The following is a 20,931-nucleotide window of genomic DNA, read 5'->3' as shown; positions in this document are numbered from 1 at the left end:
TGTACTTCCAGGCGGTATTATTGTGCAAACAAAGTCTTTCAGACTACTCACCGTGTCATAGGTGGTGATGACTTTCTTGAGGACCTCTGGTAGCAGGCCTTGGGGCTCCAAGTTAGGGTACTGGTCGGCGAGATTGAACACCAGAAGGGGGCTGTTGTCGGGTCCAGTCAGTCGAGGAGAAAGGGCCAAGATGCACTGCTTCAGGTTAGCCACTGCTGAAGGGCCGCACAGCTCTTTAAAGGACACAATGGCATTCTGCAGAGATAAGAGATAAATTAAAGCTGGGCTTGCAAGCAGTTATACTGGTTCATACTGGCATAGCAAGCAAAATATATGTAAAAGTACACTAGAAAAAGTCTGAAAAGAAAGGGAATATATTCAATGTGGCTAAAATCTGCATTAAATATATAACCACAACCCCACAGAATAGTCAAGGAAGTGGCTGGAAGCTCACTCCTTACCTATGAGAACTTTTATTTTTGGCACGTTAGCTAATCCTTTTGGACTGACACCAGTTTCACACGGAAATGGAACACGAACACACACACACACACACACACACACACACACACACACACACACACACACACACACACACACACACACACACACACACACACACACACACACACACACACACACACACACACACACACACACACACACACACACACACACACACACACACACACACACACACACACACACACACACACACACACACACACACACACACACACACACACACACACACACACATTTTAAAAGGGATCTCATCAAAATGTTTCTCAACTTTATTCCAGCATCGATTTTGACTATTGCACACATAAGGATTAGATAACATTTTATTTAATTAAACCTGCTGGTTTTGTTTAAATCTTTCCAGATGGGGAGGCTTTTTTTTTCCTTTTCTTTTTTAGATGCTCAAGATTCTTTGTAGTAAATCTGGTTATAATCTTTACTTGACTTGGGGTTACATTTTCTTCAGTCTACCCTTTCAGAGAAAAACATTCCCTTGCTGGGAGATGGAAGAAAAAGTTGGTTCAGTTGTGCACACATTAGCTCATCATGTCTTACCTGCATGTTTTCTCTGAGATCTGTTGCCTCCCTCAGTGGCAGCATGGCTGTTTTGAAGACATCATCCACAGCCTTGATTAATAACACTCTCATGCTGGCATACTCTCTACTTCTCTTGCCCTTTCGTACAGACAGTCCCCTTTTGTGTGGTTTTCCGCCCCCTCTTCGATTGGTTATGGCCACATGAACAAACAACAAGGTATGTGGCAGAACCTCGCCTGTTAGAGATTGTAGTGGTACATGGCGAAAACCTGGCTGGAGACACTCAACAGGGATTGTATATTGGCCAATAAATTCATCACCAATGTAGTCGTCATCTAGCACCACAAAGCGCACCATTGCAAGCTCAGGGAGATTGATCTGAAACTCAAAGCTCTCATCAAACAGAGGGTTGTCCCCATTCTGGTTGACGGTTTTAGTCCTTTGTTCAGCACAGTCAGCAGGAATTCCGTGAATTTCCACATACACATAAGGGTCTACTACGTCTCCTTTGGCACCCGAGCCTTTGGGTTTGGGGAAGTTTTGGCCACTGATGATCTTGATGTGTAAGAGCTGTGGAGAAACACCAGGTACTGAATCTTTAGTGTTGGCACTAAAATATGAAACGTGCTCCCTCATGATCGCTGGACGCAGTACATAGCCGCAGTTCCCATTCTGACGGAACCAGCCGATGTTTAAATCCATCATCAGGCCAGGAGTCTGGTAGTTCATTGCCACAATTTGGCAACCACACTTCCAGAAATCTTGTGGATTCATGTTGCTAGAGTCGATGCGCATGGGGCTTGGGTAAACTCGTGCAAGGTACTTTTTGTTGTAGTTAACAAAGTCACCTGGGAGGTCACTGGCACAGCGACTGGCAAAGACCTCATTGAAAGAGCAAAGCTCCCATTGCTTCTGGTTCTGGAAAGATGTTGGAAAGTCTTTGAATTCCACGGACTTACACAAGGTCACAAGATCAGAAAGGTCCTTGGACAGCTGGAATTTCTTGGGCGCGATAGTCTGTTGTTCAGCAGACTCAATGCTCATCCTTTGAGACATTTCTGCCCCCTCATCTTCATCTGTCACCTCACCTTCTGAAGCGGTGCAGTTTGTGCTCAGTTTCTTACCCTTCAGCAGGATCTTTCCCTTCAGTTCGAAGGGAGAGGGGAGGTAGCAGTCCTCAGGTTTTGGGGAATCTATGTGGATCCTGTCTCCAAGGATCTTCTTTAGGTGCTGAAACATGACTCTCTGCTGCTTTAAGGAGCAATGATTTTCTAAGCACAGTAGAAGTGGAAACTCGGATGCAACAAAGGCATACTTGTTGATGACATCAATGACGCTGCGAAAAACTATCTGTGATGTCATTGTGTGACCAGTGTAAATAACAGGTTCGTTATCAGGCCCATCCCACACATCCAGCTCTACACTGCGGCAGCCCATCTTGAGGGCACGGATATACCCTGTCACATCAGAGGGACCTCTGAACTGATCTTCTATCAGATATGTGTTGTGGGATGCATTAATGTAATAGTGGGACAAGGGCTGTTTCATGTCTTGGCATACGGTTTTTTGTTCAGGGTCAAATATATGGCACTCTGGAGACATCAGATAGTTGGTGAACCCATCAAGAGAAAGCCAACCCTTGAGCTGGCCCTCTTTAGACGGTTCATATTTCTGAATGACGTCTATGCTAGTGTCTTCACTGACTTGTGCCATTCCCTGCTCTGCCTCCAGAAATATCATTAAGTCCTTGGTATCCAGAAATTCTTTGTTACTTGAGAACTGAACAAAGAGAAAATAAATTTCTGGTCTGGTGCAAAGATCATGAAAGACCTCAATGAACTCATCTTTTGTCACATCAGAACCTGCTTTGTCTTTAGCTTTGTGAAACTCTTTGAACTTCAGTTCTATTTTCACATTTTTAAGTCCTGGGTTCAACTTTTTAACTAGCTGCACAGCAGCACATATGCTTATTTGTTTGCTGTTGTAACCGCCTGCTTCATCGAAAAGTTCACCCAGCCAAGATGAGCGCATGTTGTTCTGACTGCTCTCTATCATGTTCAAGGTGTGCTTCCCATAGGAGATCAGGTACCTCAGCCCTGTAACCCAAATGTTGGCAACATCTGCAGTGTTTGCCACCAGGTCCAGGGACTCATAGTTCTCCCCAAAGATGATTGAGAAGGCACAGTCCTCTGATATCTGATCATAGGTTCCATTAGTTCTAAAAGTGTCTGTATTTTTCCCTGTTCGCACCTCCTTGATGGATTTCACATCAATTTTGGCCTTTTCCGATTCCTTCTTCGAGGGCTCCCATCTCAAAGACTGCATGTCGGCATCAAGGAGAAAGTAGCGGTGGTAGATGCGGGAATTGGATCGCACTTTCTTCAACTCAGAGCCTTCCACCATTGCGCTGATGCAGTCACTTGCACTGCTAATTTTCTTCTCTGTGGGCATGCTGCTGAATGATACAGTCTTCTTTCTATCTTTACGCTGTCTTGAGCTATCCTGCAGAGAAACAGAAAATAGTGCACAAATAAAAACCCTTCTGTAGATTCTGAATGATAAATAAAAGATGTAAGATGTATAAGAAGAACACTGCTAAAAAGACATCCAGTAAAAATCTTTAATTGTTTATATGTTACTACAATAAGGAATATAATGCATACAGTATCTTTTCAGCTGTTTAGAGGTGTTCTTGCTTTCTGAAATAGAACGTGTTTCCCCAATAGTGCTTTACTTCTCATGATTAGCTAAACAAATAAATCAAGTCTACAAAGAGTAAATGTTTGATGCACATTTACAGTCATTTGCAATCTTTCACAGCTGAAAAGAAATATAAAAGATCTAACATTGTTAAAATTAGCTATACCTTGACCACATTTAAATGCTGCTCACATGTTAATGAACAAGTAATAATTTTCAATTAATGTGACAAATATAACTGAATGGGGGCTTTAAGTATATGTTTCAGCTAATAATTATCTAGGTAAGAAATATTTCCAATGCAGTACTTTATCATTGTGGTACTCTTTTACTTATGTAGAAGATCTCAATACTTCTTTCAGCACTGCTAACACTTAAGAAGGCTTTAGAAAAGCATGACCCTGCTGGGACCACTGAGATGTTTAAACTAATGACAGAACAAAATGTGGTTCATGTGTTAATTACAGTTTATTTTTACCTAAAATTAGTTTCCGATTTAGGGTTATCATTCCTTCAGCCAGTCTTTAGACTGATCACCACAAAAAGACCTGAAGTGGAACTGTTGCCTTGCGGTTTTATGCCTCAGCCAATCAGTCAAGTTGCAGTTTACGTCTCTATCCAGGCTCATTATGTACGTAGTGTAGACTTTAAAACAATTTAATAAAAAGGCATTAAGTGTACTTTTTGGCAAAACATGGATGCTTTACACACACACTTCGTCAACCCAGCACCACAAAACTATCTATACAATCACCACAGTTTCAAGGTGTGCACCCAAGATTAGTGTCAGCAATTCAGTATCCAACCAAATGTCTCCCCTTCGGTTCCTGCGTTATGGTGTTACATTACGGCCAGAAAAGCGTTTTTGCATAACATTATGTCACAGTGAAGTTGACTTTTTTGTATATAAAATGTCATCACTTCATCATTTTATCCAATTAGACATTTGTTGTGAAATGTCATAATTACACATTGTGAGGTCAAAGTTACCTTTGACCACCAAAATCAGTCCAAGTAAACATTTATGCCAAATTTGAAGACATTTCCTCCAGAGAGTGGGATATTTCGTTCACAAGAATATGACATCCAGACAACCCGAAAACACAATGCCTCCAGCCACAGCTGCAGAGACATACAAATGTTTTTATAGCAGGTTTCAGGATTTAAAATTATGTTATTTTAAATTATAAGTTTTCAACATGAAGAAAAAAAGTTGATCTCCACCTTACATAACAATACAACAGAACACAACAAGCTGTCTGCTCCGATATACTGTTTGCATGTTATGTCCTTCCTTCCTGTTCCCTCTTTGTTCCCTCTGAACATTTGCTGAGCGGCACAGCAGCAACTTTATTGGGTGACTCAAGGTACCTGTCACTGTACATTATGGAGATACAACATGAAATCTCCCTAAGGATAGTATCGCCTACAAATACACAGTCATCTACATCAGCCACATTTGTGACATTTTAAATAAATCCAGCTCTTTTTTTTGATACAGCAGGTATCTTCAGCACAAGGACATCATTTTATATTTTGGATTGTTCCAACATATTTGACAAATTTTGCACCAGCCACACCCTTGTTAATCATCAGGTGGCAGGTTAGTGGTACCACAGTAGCAATGCATTATTTTGTCAACCATATGATGTTGCTAGGTTAATAATTTCCTATGCTGCACATTAGTAGAACCCATTGATCTTAATTTTCCTTTGGTGTTTAATGAAATGAACAAAGCCTTTACAGCCTCTTATGTAATCAAACTGAGCTGTGCATCCCTCACATCACATCACACTGAAAGAACCGGCAACCATAAGCATGTGTTAAGGGAAGATGGACAAAGTCATAAAAAGGGGTTTAATAATAGGAATGATAGGTTACTTGTATGATTGATGGGGCTATAGCTACCTGACTATAAATGCATATAAGACACTCCTTCCAGGAATTTGCAACAATTCACGCAAATTCAACCAATCATCGTGACTTCGATGTGACTCGTAATTTTGACCAATCAACGCAACTTTACTGCAAATTTGACCAATAACTGGAGTTTCCCCAATCACAGCAGTCCCATGTGCCAGACTTTACGACACCACCGCTTAGTCTCTCTACTGACCAAGCGGGAGTGAGAACGGGTTAACATAACACACGTACATCGCCAAATTCATTTTCTTGTTTCAGATATGAAGACGAGACGTGTGTGACTCAAACATCTCACAATTACCAACACAACGCACAGCCAAAGACCGCGCAAAACATTTTAGACCGTCCTGCCAACAAGCCGTATGAATGTGTGTCTCATGCCAGGAAAGGAAATTAACTAACAAGCCCCTGACAGACATGTTCAAATATGATCCATTCAATAAATTATTATTTTTTGTCTTAAATCCACCAGTCATTTTCATAACTTACCAACATTTGCAGCACCCTGAGCCTTTTTGGTATGGTTACTAGGAAAGCTCAGCCCAGAGTAGTTTTTGCCCCATAATAAGTTTCCTTTTCCTTGTGAAAGGATTATACCAATTTTTTAGCAATTTTCACTCTCTTGCAACTTCATTTCAACACTTGCATCACAACTTTTATTGCAACTTCTTACAAAAGCTGCCGCAAAATCAGGCATTTTGGACCGCAACACTTGTAAAAAAAAAAAAAGGCTGTGAAATCCTGAAGGACTGATAAAAGCTTTCACACATCCTCCACCTGATAAATTTATATCTTTCTCCATTTACTTCACTCATTCAGCTGACATAATAGGAAACGTGACAACTCCGACTTGATAGATGAAATTGTAGCCGTCATTTTTTCACAAGACCAGCTTTTCTGTAGATTTTGAAGCCACCCATCACAAATCACTCATTATTGTTAGAAATACACAGGGATTAGCCTAGCTGTGCCGCGCACGCACACCCACACCCCCAAACCCCCACACCCACACCCACAATGAGGAAAAGACAATTGATCCAGAGCACTGCATACTGCTGACAGCACAGTCTGGGTCAGATTGTTTATTTGTTTGCACAATTAAGGCATCAGAGTAGATTATAGCATAATAAAACTAAACAGATGAAGTACAGAGGAGGATGAATGCCAACATTAAAAACATCTCAAGTACAAAACACCTTATCTAACAGATCCAGAGAAGCCTGTCAGTGGCGAATTCTGAATATATTATGCAATGATTTTTCAAAATCAATTAATCATTATGAACCCCATCTGTGTGTTAAGAGTATTGCAAAACAGAGGTTGACACACTGCAGGTAGAATCTAACACCTCTCTACGTATGGACCATGTCAATTAAATGTAAACACAATCATATTTGTTAACACTGTCTGCTGCTTAAGGATAATTTATTATATAAAAGGGGAGCTTAAAAACTAAATGCATGACTGCAGATAATCCTTATGATCTGGGCCAGAATGTGAATACACGGTCACTGCTTATTGATAGTATGTGTCTGCTTCCTGCAGTATTTATTAACAGGAGCGCCATGCCAGGCATTCTTCTCAGGATTTCCCTCTGCTTCCTTTAGCACAAAGTAGAAAACAATACTGCCCACACCCATCTCCTTCTATGCATTTGTTATTATTTCCTGAGGACACTTTTCAGTCTCTGGTAAAAGTCAGATGACCCAGGGTGTTTTCTCATGCAATAAGTATAGGCCAGTTTTATTAGTCCTTAAAATGGTACCTTAAAAGACGAGATTGTCGTCATCAGATTGTCATTGTTGATCAGATATTTGCTTTATAGGGTATGTTCTTCTAGACTTCAATTTTATTTATCTACAGTATGTCCATCTATGTTTTTTTGAAGTCCAACAATGAACGTGAACTTTGACCAAGATGTTTGGTATTGGCCAGGTCAAAGCACAGTGCCAAAACTAGCTTTAAAATCAGAATACCTGAAAAGACCAAGTAATGTCAGAAGCACAGCCTCAACTAGGAACTTTCTTTCCTACAAGGTTGCTGTGTTTTAGTAAAATTAGGGCCAACTGCTTTTAAGGATTTATGGAGTTTTACTGCTGATCATCAAGTCACCTGTATAGTTGCAAAGTAAGGCTGAAAAGGGTCTGTAAGTTGCTATATTTTTTTTTTCACAATTTCAACATAAAAATAGTTATAACTTGTTTTGGGCATTCACATTAAAAAAAAGCAATAGGTCTTATGGCATTTTGTGGTTAAAAGTATGGCCGTATAATTGACAATTAGCAGAGGTAGTACTCTTCTATCCCATTAAATAGGAATTCAGTAGAATTACAACCATGTGCATGCACAGTGCAGTCTGAGCCACAGAACTACATGCTTTCAGGTAAGTTGTAATTATATTACTGAAGTGAATAGATTTGATATTTGTTATATTTCGTACTATATACACAGTACATTTTGCACACAGCCCACGTTTTTGGCTCAAATTTTCAAAAGAACCTTTCCCCATTAGTTAACTTGCTAGCTAGATAATTCAACACATTGCACATTTTACATTATATTTGACAAATGAAGTGATTTTGTCTGCTTGGGTTATAAAATTATGAATTTGCATATGACATGGTAAATATAGCCTAAGCAAATAACCTCTATATTTCCATTTTATTCCCCATAAGTCTTGTTAACTTCCATTCAATGTTTTACCTTGAATATTTCAGGAACTTTATAACCACAATTAAGAGTGTGGTAGTTTGGTGGTGTGTTTGTTATAAAAGAGTGAGTTGGGAAGTCAATGTCATGAGCCAGAACTAACAGCAAGAGTAAATACATGCCGAGTCACTGGTTTTTGATCAATAACTTATCCAATCCCCACCTGATGTGTGACCATCCTTTTGTGTTAATAACTAGCTGTCAATAAAGAGAATACTGCAGTTTCAGTGGGAAACACCAAACACACACTGTCATAAGATGCTCTTACTCACTTTTTGAACCCTGTGAAACTGTATGTGTTTATACAGTATAATGTCGGGGGAATCGAGGTTAAAGTCTCTCTTTCATTGCTGAGAGAAATTCTAGCATAACTGTGGCTCAACGATGCTCATGATCCATTTCTGAGTTTATTTTTCTTTTTAGTTATGTTCACAAAATAAAAAGGATATCAGATGTTGCCAAGGTGTTTCATAATAACGAGAGAATAACAAGGCTAATCCCAACAGGCTTGCCCTGACAGGGGATATTACTTTTATGCCTTTACATATTCTTCCAATATATACTTGGTGTTTAAATCAGTGAATGCGACAGAGGGTGAGTTAGAGAGAGGCAAACAAAAGACGAGACAATAAAACAACAGTGAATAAGTAAAGACTGCTCACAGATCCCGTAGGAATCTGAATCCCCTAATGGACTGAATCACGCATTTCTTTCCGGCTCAGTGAGCAGTTATGAACGGTCTGTACAACTGAGGACATGACAGGGGACCTATTACTTCCTGCTCCACTGTTCTACAGCATAAATACACTTTTTTGCCTTCACAATAATCTCAAATCTATTCAATGTGAAGAATCACATCAGTAATAGGTCTACCAAATGTGACCCTATCGTTACCCCAAAACACATCTCTATTGTTTTAATGTACAATCACTAATGGTGTTTATGAACATTCCTACTTAGTGATCAATTAGTCTATGTTGTAAAACTACAAATTAAATTTTGACATATTTTGCACACATTCCTTTTGGAACCGGAAACAGATTTATAATGTTCTGTGGCACAAAAAAAAAAAGAAAAAACAAAAACAAAAAAAAAAACAACTCAGTCCCATTATCAAGCTTCAGATGCTGAATCTTTGTCTATCTCTGGATTAGATCCAAGACTGCATTAAAGTCTCCTCCACTACCTACCAAGCAAGCTAAGGCAACAGAGTGGTTACCTAAGAAGCTCATACACATCCCACAGCTCTAACAGTGGGATATGTTCCTTTTTTAGGACCGATAGCTCAACCTAAGAGTAAATAAAGATAGGATAAATAAAGAAAGGACATACAAACCTGGTCACCGCTAGAAATCAGTTAGCCTTTAGAGCTTCTTATTTGATTGTGAGTGAAAGAAGAGTATTATGATTTGACAATTTCCACATCTAAGTTTCTTATTTAACATACTGCTGGTTGGGTAAATCTATGGCTTTAGTTTAACGTTTAACACTCGGACGCCTGAATATTGTGTCAAATAACGAAGTGGAGTTTGCATTATGCCCAATGCACTGACATTGTCATATCAGATGCAATAATTGACACTTAACTACAAATTGGAAGGTTGTTGGTTCGATCCCTGGCCCTACAGTTTCATGTCGAACCGAGTTGCCTCCGATGCTGTGCGTTGAAGTGTAAATGTGTGTGAATGTTTATCTGATGAGCAGTTGGCACCGTGTACGGCAGCTTCGGCCACAGTGTATGAATCTGTGTGAATGATAAATGGTTCCTGTAATGTAAAAGCGCTTTGAGCTTTGAACCTGGACCCTATTTTCCTGCGTTTGAGTCTCTAAGTGACTGATGGGAACAACAATCTTTGACATTGATCCAGTGTGATGCATCGATCAGTCTCATGCACTTTGAACATAATATACTTAAATCTAATGTTGTCTATAGGTTTGACCATAATATACTTAAATCTAATGTTGTCTATAGGTTTGACCATAATATACTTAAATCAAATGTTGTCTATAGGGTTGACTAAGTATTAGGGATGATTTATGATTTTGAGTCATGCCTCTATACCATATCATTTGTTCATGATAACTTTTATGCTATATACGGTAATTAGCAGGGAGATTGGTTGCATCAAACCAACCACTACTTATTTCTTCCCAAGGTGCATCATCAAAACAACAATACTGTGTTAACACCACCGGATATGTTCAGAAGGCAGAGAAGGTTGAGAGGAAAATAAATCTAATGTGTGGGAAAGAGAGATGGGAGAGTAACTGACAGAATGAGCTTTGGAAAGAAAAGAAAAAAAAAAAAAAAAAAAAAAAACTAGAACAAAATGAGTCACAAGGAAAACAACTGGTGACAGTAAGGAAGAGGAAATCATATTTTGATATCCAGTTCAGTTCCACATTTTTGTACTAATTCCAAACAGGCACATTCGGTTATGTAACTTTTCAACATTGGAAACCCCTTTGCTCGCACTGTGTGTTGTGTGTGTGTGTGTGTTTGGTGTTTGTGGTGTGTGTGTGTGTGTGTGTGTGTGTGTGTGTGTGTGTGTGTGTGCAAAGCCCCAACCCTGTGATAAAAGAGATCAAACAAGAGAAGAGAAACAGCGAAACCATAAATAACAGCAAAACGTACTAAAGACTTTCACACCGAGCTGAAATGGAAACACTGCGCTGGAACACGTGTCTTTCGGTTTGATTAAAGGAATTCATTTTTAAAGCTTCTCTTATTCTACAGTATTGAGAAAGAAAAAAAAAAAGTAAAATCCGGATCTCAAAATTGATAACTGAAAATCTACCAAACAAATAAATTTCCAAATAGTCGAATATACGGGTCCAGTGTACAGTAAATGTACCATTACACCCCAATTATTTGGGATGTGTTACTTTTGTAGGATTAACAGACTCAAGAACAGTTCCTTCCCATAACCACTCTGAACTCACATGCACTGACTTCACAGCCTATCCCCCGCCTTTCTTCTTCCCACCTACTGTGCAATAATTAATATATAACACTTTAGAAGAAACTGAAATCCTGTGTAATTTCATTACTGTGCAATATTTAACATTTAATCATTTAATTTCATAACTGTGCAATATGTAATAATTTTGATACACCAATAACTGCAATTTCATAACTAATATTTTCATAATGCGTATACAAACCATATTTATCTTTTTTACTAATTTATACATGTATATAGTTGTCTCTGGAACTGTGCACCGCCCCCACACACACACACACACCTTTTTTCTTTTGCACTACTTATATTTTATTCCATGTTATATTCCTTCTTGTTGACGCTGGAAAAGGGGTTTCTTCAATCTCGTTGCACAGGTATTGCACATGTGTATAATGACAATAAAGGCATTCTATTCTATTTTAATAAATGCAGTGAGACCTGTCTAGATTAGGGGTGGGGAAAATAAATAGATTTTTAGATGCTTCACGATTCTCTCTAGAACAATTCAATGCTCGATTCTGATAAGTTATTAATTGATTATTAAAAAATATCTATGTATAAAAAATAAATGTGTTGATTTTTATTTAGAATTTACTGTCTTCAGGCAAGTACAAATCAGAAAAAGAGTGACTGAATGAGGATGGATATGGACACCAACTTAAAATTTAGGCAAGACTACAGAATAAAAAAAAAAAAATGTAAAAAAAGCCAAAAGGGAGAAAAGAAAATGGTGTGTGTATATATATATATATATATATACACACATACATACATACATACATCACACCCACACACACATATATACACACACATACATACATATATATATATATACCACACCACACCTATATACACTATACAGTATATACACACACACACACACACAATATATATACACAATCATATATATATACACACATACATTATAATATATACACATACCATATAATATACACACATACATATATATACACCACATCATATATATACACACACACATACATATATATACACACACACATACATACTACCCATACATACATACTACATCATACATACATACATATATATAATATATAATAATATATATATATATCACACACACATACATACATATATATATATATATAACACCATACATACATATTTATATATACACTATATATACACACATACATATTAATATATACACACATACATATATTATATACACACATACATTATATATATATAACACACATTATATATATACACACATACATATATATATACACTACATACATACATATATATATATACACTACACTACATATATACACTCACGCCCACTTATATGGTACACCTGTCCAACTGCTCGTTAACACTTAATTTCTAAGCAGCCATCACATGGCGGCAACTCAGTGCATTAGGCATGTAGAATGGTCAAGAGAATCTCCTGCAGTTCAAACCGAGCATCAGTATGGGGAAGAAAGTGATTTGAGTGACTTTGAACGTGGCATGATTGTGGTGCCAGAAGGGCTGGTCTGAGTATTTCAAACTGCTATCTACTGGGATTTTCACGCACAACCATCTCTAGGGTTTACAGAATGGTCCGAAAAAGAAAAATATCCAGTGAGCGGCAGTTCTGTGGGCGGAAATGCCTTGTTGATGCCAGAGGTCGAGGAGAATGGCCAGACTGGTTCGAGCTGATAGAAGGGCAACAGTGACTCAACACCCACCGTTACAACCAAGGTGGGCAGAAAGCATCTCTGAACGCACGTACGTCGAACTTTGAGGCAGATGGGCTACAGCAGCAGAAGACCACATCGGGTGCCACTCCTTTCAGCTAAGAACAGGAAACTGAGACTACAATTTGCACAAGCTCATCGAAATTGGACAATAGAAATTGGAAAAGTTTTCCTGTCTGATGAGTCTCGATTTCTGCGGACAGGGATGGTAGGGTCGAATTTGGCGTCTACACATGAAAGCATGGATCCATCCTGCCTTGTATATGGTTCAGGCTGGTGGTGGTGGTGTCATGTGTGGGGAATATTTTCTTGGCACTCTTTGGGCCCCTTGGTACCAATTGAGCATCGTTGCAACGCCACAGCCTACCTGAGTATTGTTGCTGACCTGTCCATCCCTTTGACCATAATGTCCCAACTTCTGATGGCTACTTTCAGCAGATAATGCGCCATGTCATAAAGCTGGAATCATCACAGACTGGTTTCTTGAACATGACAATGAGTTCGCTGTACTCAAATGCCTCCACAGTCACCAGATCTCAATCCAATAGAGCATCTTTGGGATGTGGTGAACGGGAGATTCGCATCATGGATGTGCACCGACAAATCTGCGGCAACTGGTGATGCCATCATGTCAATATGGACCAAACTCCCTGAGGAATCTTCCAGCACCTTGTTGAATCTATGCCACAAAGAATTGAGGCGTTCTGAAGGCAAAAGGGCCAACCCGTTACTAGCATGGGTACCTATAAAGTGGCCGTGAGGTATATACCACATACATACACAATACATATATATATATATATATATATATATATATATATATATATATATATATATATATAATATATATACACTACATACACATATATATATTTTATATATATATACATACAACTATATATACACACACATACATACATATAATATAAACATCCTACATATATACATACATATATACACACATACTATATATAATCACATACATAATACATATATAACACACATCATATATATTATCACCATACATACATATATACACACTACTATATATATATATACACACTACAATATACACACATACATATATATCCACACATACATATATATATACACACATACATTATATATACACATACATACAATTACACATACATACATACATTATATATAATATTTATAATATACACACATACATATATATACCACTATACATATATATACACACATACATCATATATATACAATACAATACATAAATTAAAATATACACACACATACATACATATATATACAATACATATATATACACACATATTATATACACTATTATCTATACACATACATTATAACACATCACAATATATATAACATACACCACACATAATATATACACACTATATATATATATATATTATATATATATAAGCACTACATACATACATAACACACCACACACACCACACATATATTAATATATTATATTATTAATATAATATATATAATATATACATATATATACATACCCACACACGCACGATCTAATAAGACATGCATAAATAATTAGAAAACACATAAAGTCGTTAATCTCCTTTACATCTGACCACCTCATGGTCGGCTCAGATCACTGTGAGAGAAATACTTTCACAAGCACGAACGGCTAAAGCACGGAATGCATACAAAATAAAAACCTCAGTAGACAAAACATTTCATTAAAACTTGTGTGTGTCAAATACTGCATACGTTAAAATCTAACAAACTCAGATTTATATGTATTTTCTTTTTTTTAAATCCCGCATGGAAATGTACGTTAAAATCTTGCCGCATAAAGATGCATCAATAATCAGTTTAGAATTGAATTGTTGGCCTCTGAATCAGAATAGCATCGTGAGGTGCCAAGAGATTCCCACCCCTAGTCTAGATGGTTTTAATTTGAATATGTATAAAAATACATTTCCATCAAGACTGAAGAAAACTAGGACCACATAAAAATAAGACTGCAAACAGTATATAACACACTGCAATGATTTAACATTCATTAAAATCCAAACAAGAAAGAGCTTGCTCTTTGATTTAAATTAGCATACAGAGACTTTTTGTTATCTAGTTGATCTGCAGTGAAACCTGGTAAAGCCCGGCTGCTTCGGTCTTGTACCATCGCTATCAGTCGTCGGTCAAATCAAGTGTCAAGAAAGGTGACTACCCTGGGACTAAACTTTTAAAGCTCTACCATTTTCTGAACTACAATAATTTACATGAAAGCAATATTTCTATCTTGGGAACATTGTGGTTGTGACTCAAAGTCATCAGCTGACAACAAAAAAGGGACCTTAATTCAGGATCTATTCCACTCACACACACACACACACACACTTGTTTTTGACCGTATATCATGTTGGTTTGTTAACTGGTTCTCTATTCTATTATTTCTTACCTTTATTAGTATTAATTTTTCAAAAATAATCTCTTGAGTGAGTATTCAAACAATATGTTTCAGAATTGGAGGGGATTTAGTTGATGTAACACAACGGACAAATAAGTCTTGGTTGTTTATCTGCATTAAAAGAATAGGCTTCAGTCACTGGATTGTCTGACCTATTAGGACCACATACTCTATTGCATAACACTGGTGGGTGGATACACACAAGTGACAAGAACATGCAACAACATTACATAAGCAGTTAAAAGTGACAACGAAATGTTTTAATATGGTCCAAAAAAGTCCCATTTGTCAATATGAATTACTTCACTGAGAGCACTGACACTATAAAATGTTTTCTTGGAATTTAAAGTCAAATCTGCATTTTTATTGGCAGTATTTCAGCTATGAAAAGGGATATTTTGCCAAATTTAACTCAAATGAGCTGTGAGAAAAGGATGAGGAGAATTAAACCATTAACCAGAGAAAAAAAAACACCTTAGGTGTTCTGAGTTCATTGTTCACTATTTTCCAAACTGTTCCCTATGGAGCTGTTCCAGGGTTTACATCATCAGCTCTTAGGTTTTCAGCTGTAGGCTTGGGAGAAAGGACTCATGTTCTCAAATAATGATCGAGCCATTAACCACAGTTACAATAAATTAATTTGTTAGTTCAGTAATATTAATAGGTACGTTTCAACAGTTATCACAGTGGTGTTTTCACAAATCATGTAATGTTTCTTTTAAATACTGGATAGGGATTTGGGAAGAGGACAAAAGAAAACATACAGCAATGAGTCCATAGCCCTTGGAAAGGATGACTTCAGTGTTACCAATAGGCTGCTGATTAATTTAAGCCTGTAAAAATCATCAGTGATCTCTGGCCTGCAGATATCAGCTAAATGAAAAGAAAGGTAATGGTCTCCCTTGTGTCTATTTCAGTCCTGCAAGCCAGCTTTTAAAATGGCTGTGTAACCCTCTCCTGGTTCTCTGACATTTATGGCTTGTGTGAAAAAGTAACCTTGAGAGACATGTCAACCACCAAGCTGAGCACAATTACAGTTTATCATTACCAGTACTATTTCTGATATCATAGTGAGCATGCCTCCTCCCAATCTGTAGGATGGGTCCACTTCAGATGGAATAAGACAAGATAAAAGGAACACTTAGCTGGTCTCCTCTGACATTACAATGCAAACATGTACAGCCAACCATTTCAGCAGCAAACCTCCACCTTATAACATGGTTGTTTGGCCCAATGTATACCTCACCTAAGGATTACCTACACTACTGGGTCTACTGGATACAAAACCCATTTTCCTACTGTACAATGTACACCCATATATCAGCTATTCCCAGGGTTATGAGCCACACTGCGAATGCAAAGCCGATGTGATAATAGAGATGGACAATGGGTAAACCAAAGATGGTCTCATTTATAAGCAGTTGTAGCACTCAGTAAGGAACAATGCATCCTACTACATCTTATAATTAGACCAGCCTGCAAAGCACTTTTAGCAGTGTAAGCAGAACAAAACAATGACACAATCTATCATTAGAGTTACCCTTGAAATACCTGGGTGAGGACAACAGCACTCGTGTAAGTCAGCTGAGCTGATAAATGAACAAGCGATGATTCAGGTAAATGACTGATCAATACTGCTGCAAGTCGCCTTGAACACATGCAGCCACAATCAGTGAATGTGAGACAACAGCAGGACACTGCATCAAGGATGGCTGTCAAAAGATCTTTAAGGAATTACCACATCAACTGCCAGTGGCATTGGGTTGGACACCTGGATTACAATCAAGCATGTAAGGTGCAATGCTCAAAGAAAGTTTGGGTTAAACCACAATCTGTCGGTGGACATTTTAGGCTAAATGATGGGAACGTCTGCTAATAAACAACAATGTGTAGTAGGCTGGACATGGACACTCAATGTGAGTACTACAAAGTTAGGTTTCTTGTTCAAGGCCACTTGAACAGTCATTTCAGGGGATTCTGTTCCCCCCTGCATTCCCAGTGTTTCCTTCTTAATTTTGTAGTGGCAGCCCGCCATGGCAAAATTTCTGCCGCCGTGGTAACAGAAATAGCACAATGTAGTCGCAGTTGCCTTTTAAAATTAACCTGCTGACATAATGCACACTCTGTTGGCTGCCGCTCACATTGCAATTTAACAACAAGTTAAGAACGATTCAGAGGTTATTGGCCCCGTCCAGTTTAACTCCACATACTGTTGCGTTGATGTAGTTTATTGTCAAAACGTTGGCTTTCTTCCGAGTTGACTATTAAATGATCAGCTCCATCAAAAACCTCACCGCGGTGGGTCTGTTCTAATTGGACAACGTTAAACTTTGTCAGTTCTGTCAGCTCACCGTCCTGATATCAAACATCTGGAAACACTAAAACGGTAAGGGAGCCAGTGTAATATTAAATAAAATGAAATTGGCTATGGCTGCAGTTATTTGGGTTTTAGTTTCCCTGTGAAAAACTTCTTATAAAATTCATTTTGTAGACCTGTTGCAGATGTTAAGTGCCGTATAGTTCCTCAAAAAATACAGTTCAATCACAAATGAAAATATGCCTCATTGTGTGTGACTAAATATATTTGTTTGCATTATGTAAAACATTTGGCGGCGGAGCTGGGGGGGAGGTGGGGTTGTTATGACAGACCTGCCCCCACTGTTAAAAAAAAATCCTGAAGGAAACACTGGTTCCCCCAATTCATTTTGCTTGCTTCATTTGGTACTACAAATTTGGCCATGGCTACAATTACTTTGTTCCAGTGTAGGTACTCACATAGACTAATGTACTGTAGCATATACCAGTAATTATTGATTACAATAAGTCAGACTGCATGTAATGTTTTTTTTAGAAACACTTAAAAGTTACAATAACATTTTGTCACTTTAAGACTTCAGGGAAAAGCACTCCCAAAATATTGCGTATCAATATATTCAGAAGTATTTAAAGTAAATCTACCACATAACACTGTCTTTCAACAAGTCTTAAAGCTGATCTCAAAAATATCTAAAAGCATTACTGCTAAATGAATGAATGAATGAATGAATGAATGAATGAATGTATGTATGTATGTATGTATGTATGTATGTAATGTATGTATGTATGTATGTATGTATGTATGTATGTATGTATGTATGTATGTATGTATGTATGTACGATGCAGCGTGCATGGTATGGTTCAAGACGTAAAAATTACAGATGGTATATAATCGCTCTTCGGCACATAAAGCAAAAGTTGACTTCACGAAAAAGTTACAGACAGAACTAACAACTACATTATTATCGCTTACAGGAGTTAAGTCACATTTAAGAGGTAAATTCAAAGGAAATCCAAATTTCCAAACACAGTCTTACAAGGACAGGTGATACCAATTCAGTGTATACTGTTAATTTTGCTCTTTTGTTGTTACCTTAACGGTAGAAAACTATTAATAAAAATCACACCTTGGCAGTGATGCACTGGCCTGAGTAATGCAGCCATTGCCACTGAGCCTGACTGAATGATAGGATGCGATGATTTCCATGGAGAGACTTGTCTTGGACTCCCAGCACTGCTGGTCCACCATAATAAGTACCATATTGTTTTCCCTTTTAACAGGGTGATATCACAAACTCAGTTTGTTTTCCTCTCCTACCAGAGCTGTGAAGTAAGTGTTTTTACCAAGCAATGGAAAGATCCTCCTTGTTCAAGAGCACGTAGGGTGAGACATAAGGGTGGGAAGAGAAGTGTAGCCATGGGCTTCTTATTTCTCCTGCCACTGGCCACCCACATGGCTACAATTTAATAAAGACGACAATGTTTATAATGAACTAGAAAACACCTAAGCCATAACTCAAGCTATGCAAAAGTGCCTTAGTATCACATCGTTGCTCTGTAACCTAAACATTTGCTGCTCCATCTTTCATGCTGCAGTTAAACTACCTCATTGGATATTTTGAGTGCATGAACAGCTGTAATTTAAACTACAGAGCAATCCAGGTGTGCATAACTCTGGCAAGGTTAAGGGCAAATTTGATATTTTATTTAATATTAAAATCATAGTGATGTTGTGCAGTCAAATATTTTTCCATTTCAGATTTTTTAATAATCTGACTAACAAAAGACAAAAACAGGACTGGAAGGTTGCCTCCTTAATGGATGTATTATTGTACATTTAAAGTGGTTTCAGATGAGCTTCTATGGATGTACTGGTACTTGAAAACTTGCCATTGTTAATCCCAGTTCAGAACAAAGATTCCCAACAAAGACTTGGTGAAACCTTTTTGTAGCTGCACATAATATACAGTAGATACTCCTTACATTCTAAAACCAGCCATTGCCAAAATGACGAGCTGAGTCACAGGCGACATCATCTGGCCTGTTCAGACTAGCCTATCCGTTTTAGTCTATATTCTAAAGCCGTTTTGTCTCGCTGGGAATCTTTGGTCTGAACAAGGCTGTGAGTGTAGATTTTGGGTGGAGTATCACTTTTAGTTCAGTATTCAGCAACCATCAAATTAAAAGATCTGCAAAGGTGTTATTTTGAGAACCAAGAACTGCATGCTTCACTTTTTTCAGACGTACAATTGTAGAAGAAAGGTTTAGATGTGCCATTAGCTTGTACCCCCTCACCAGACAAACGTGATGTTGTTAAGCGCTAACTATTATAGCTGCTAAAATGAGAATGTGCTTGGCGACCACATCCTCCCATCTTTTCAAAGAAGCAGTTTACCAAGAACTGAGGGCTCTGACTGCCAGTGTGAACCAGGCCGCCTTGTTGACACTGGTCCAACCGCCTCAGTGCAATATTCGATCAGTCATAGCTGTCAAAAACAACTGCCTTCAAGAAAATCTTGGCATGTAGACATTGCTTGCTGCGTATTTCATTTCCATGATAGCCTTCAAATAGGAAATTTTAAGTGTTGGGATTATGACATCACATTATCACTTTCTCTATTAGAGTTGGGCGGTCTCCAAATTTTGATACCGTCAAACCGCCTCCCTATTTTTATTTTTTAGTCTACGTTATTAACGTGACTAACTAAAAATTATGACTTAAGGCTCAGATGGCGTCACCAAACTGTTGGCTTGTGCCTATACCAGGGATCTTTAACGTTTTTTAAGCCAAGGACCCCTTAACTGAAAAAGAGACGAAGCAGGGACCCCCTACTACATACTGTACATTGTATTAAATGAAGCTGCACGTTAAACTGGGCTTACAATAACATTGAGGTTAGCCTAGAGCCTTTACACATACCTTTTTTGCATAGAAAACTAAGCCATTAAAATAGCCTAATAAATATAGGCATGCTTTTATAAATCATGTTTTAGTGTTTGACATACATGGGGAACAGTAAATCCTTAGGATCAACTGTAACTGAGGGACTACCTTGCCTATATACCAGTAAACCTATCAGCAGTGGGGAGTTG

At 38.0% G+C, this 20,931-nt stretch overlaps 1 protein-coding gene across 1 annotated transcript in view; it reads right to left on the bottom strand.

Annotated features, from left to right (window-relative positions):
- plcl2 (phospholipase C like 2) overlaps nucleotides 1–20,931 on the bottom strand; it is a 42,400-nt gene that overhangs the window by 13,285 nt on the left and 8,184 nt on the right. Inside the window, exons 3-4 of the mRNA XM_032518098.1 lie at nucleotides 1,078–3,561; nucleotides 52–255 (exon numbers count right to left, since the gene is read on the bottom strand). Coding sequence (XP_032373989.1) covers nucleotides 52–255; nucleotides 1,078–3,561 — 2,688 coding nt within the window. The remainder of the gene's footprint in view (nucleotides 1–51; nucleotides 256–1,077; nucleotides 3,562–20,931) is intronic.

Source organism: Etheostoma spectabile, chromosome 6, assembly GCF_008692095.1.
Source record: "Etheostoma spectabile isolate EspeVRDwgs_2016 chromosome 6, UIUC_Espe_1.0, whole genome shotgun sequence".
In the NCBI taxonomy this organism is placed as follows: domain Eukaryota; kingdom Metazoa; phylum Chordata; class Actinopteri; order Perciformes; family Percidae; genus Etheostoma; species Etheostoma spectabile.
This window is presented reverse-complemented; position numbering and strand designations above follow the sequence as displayed.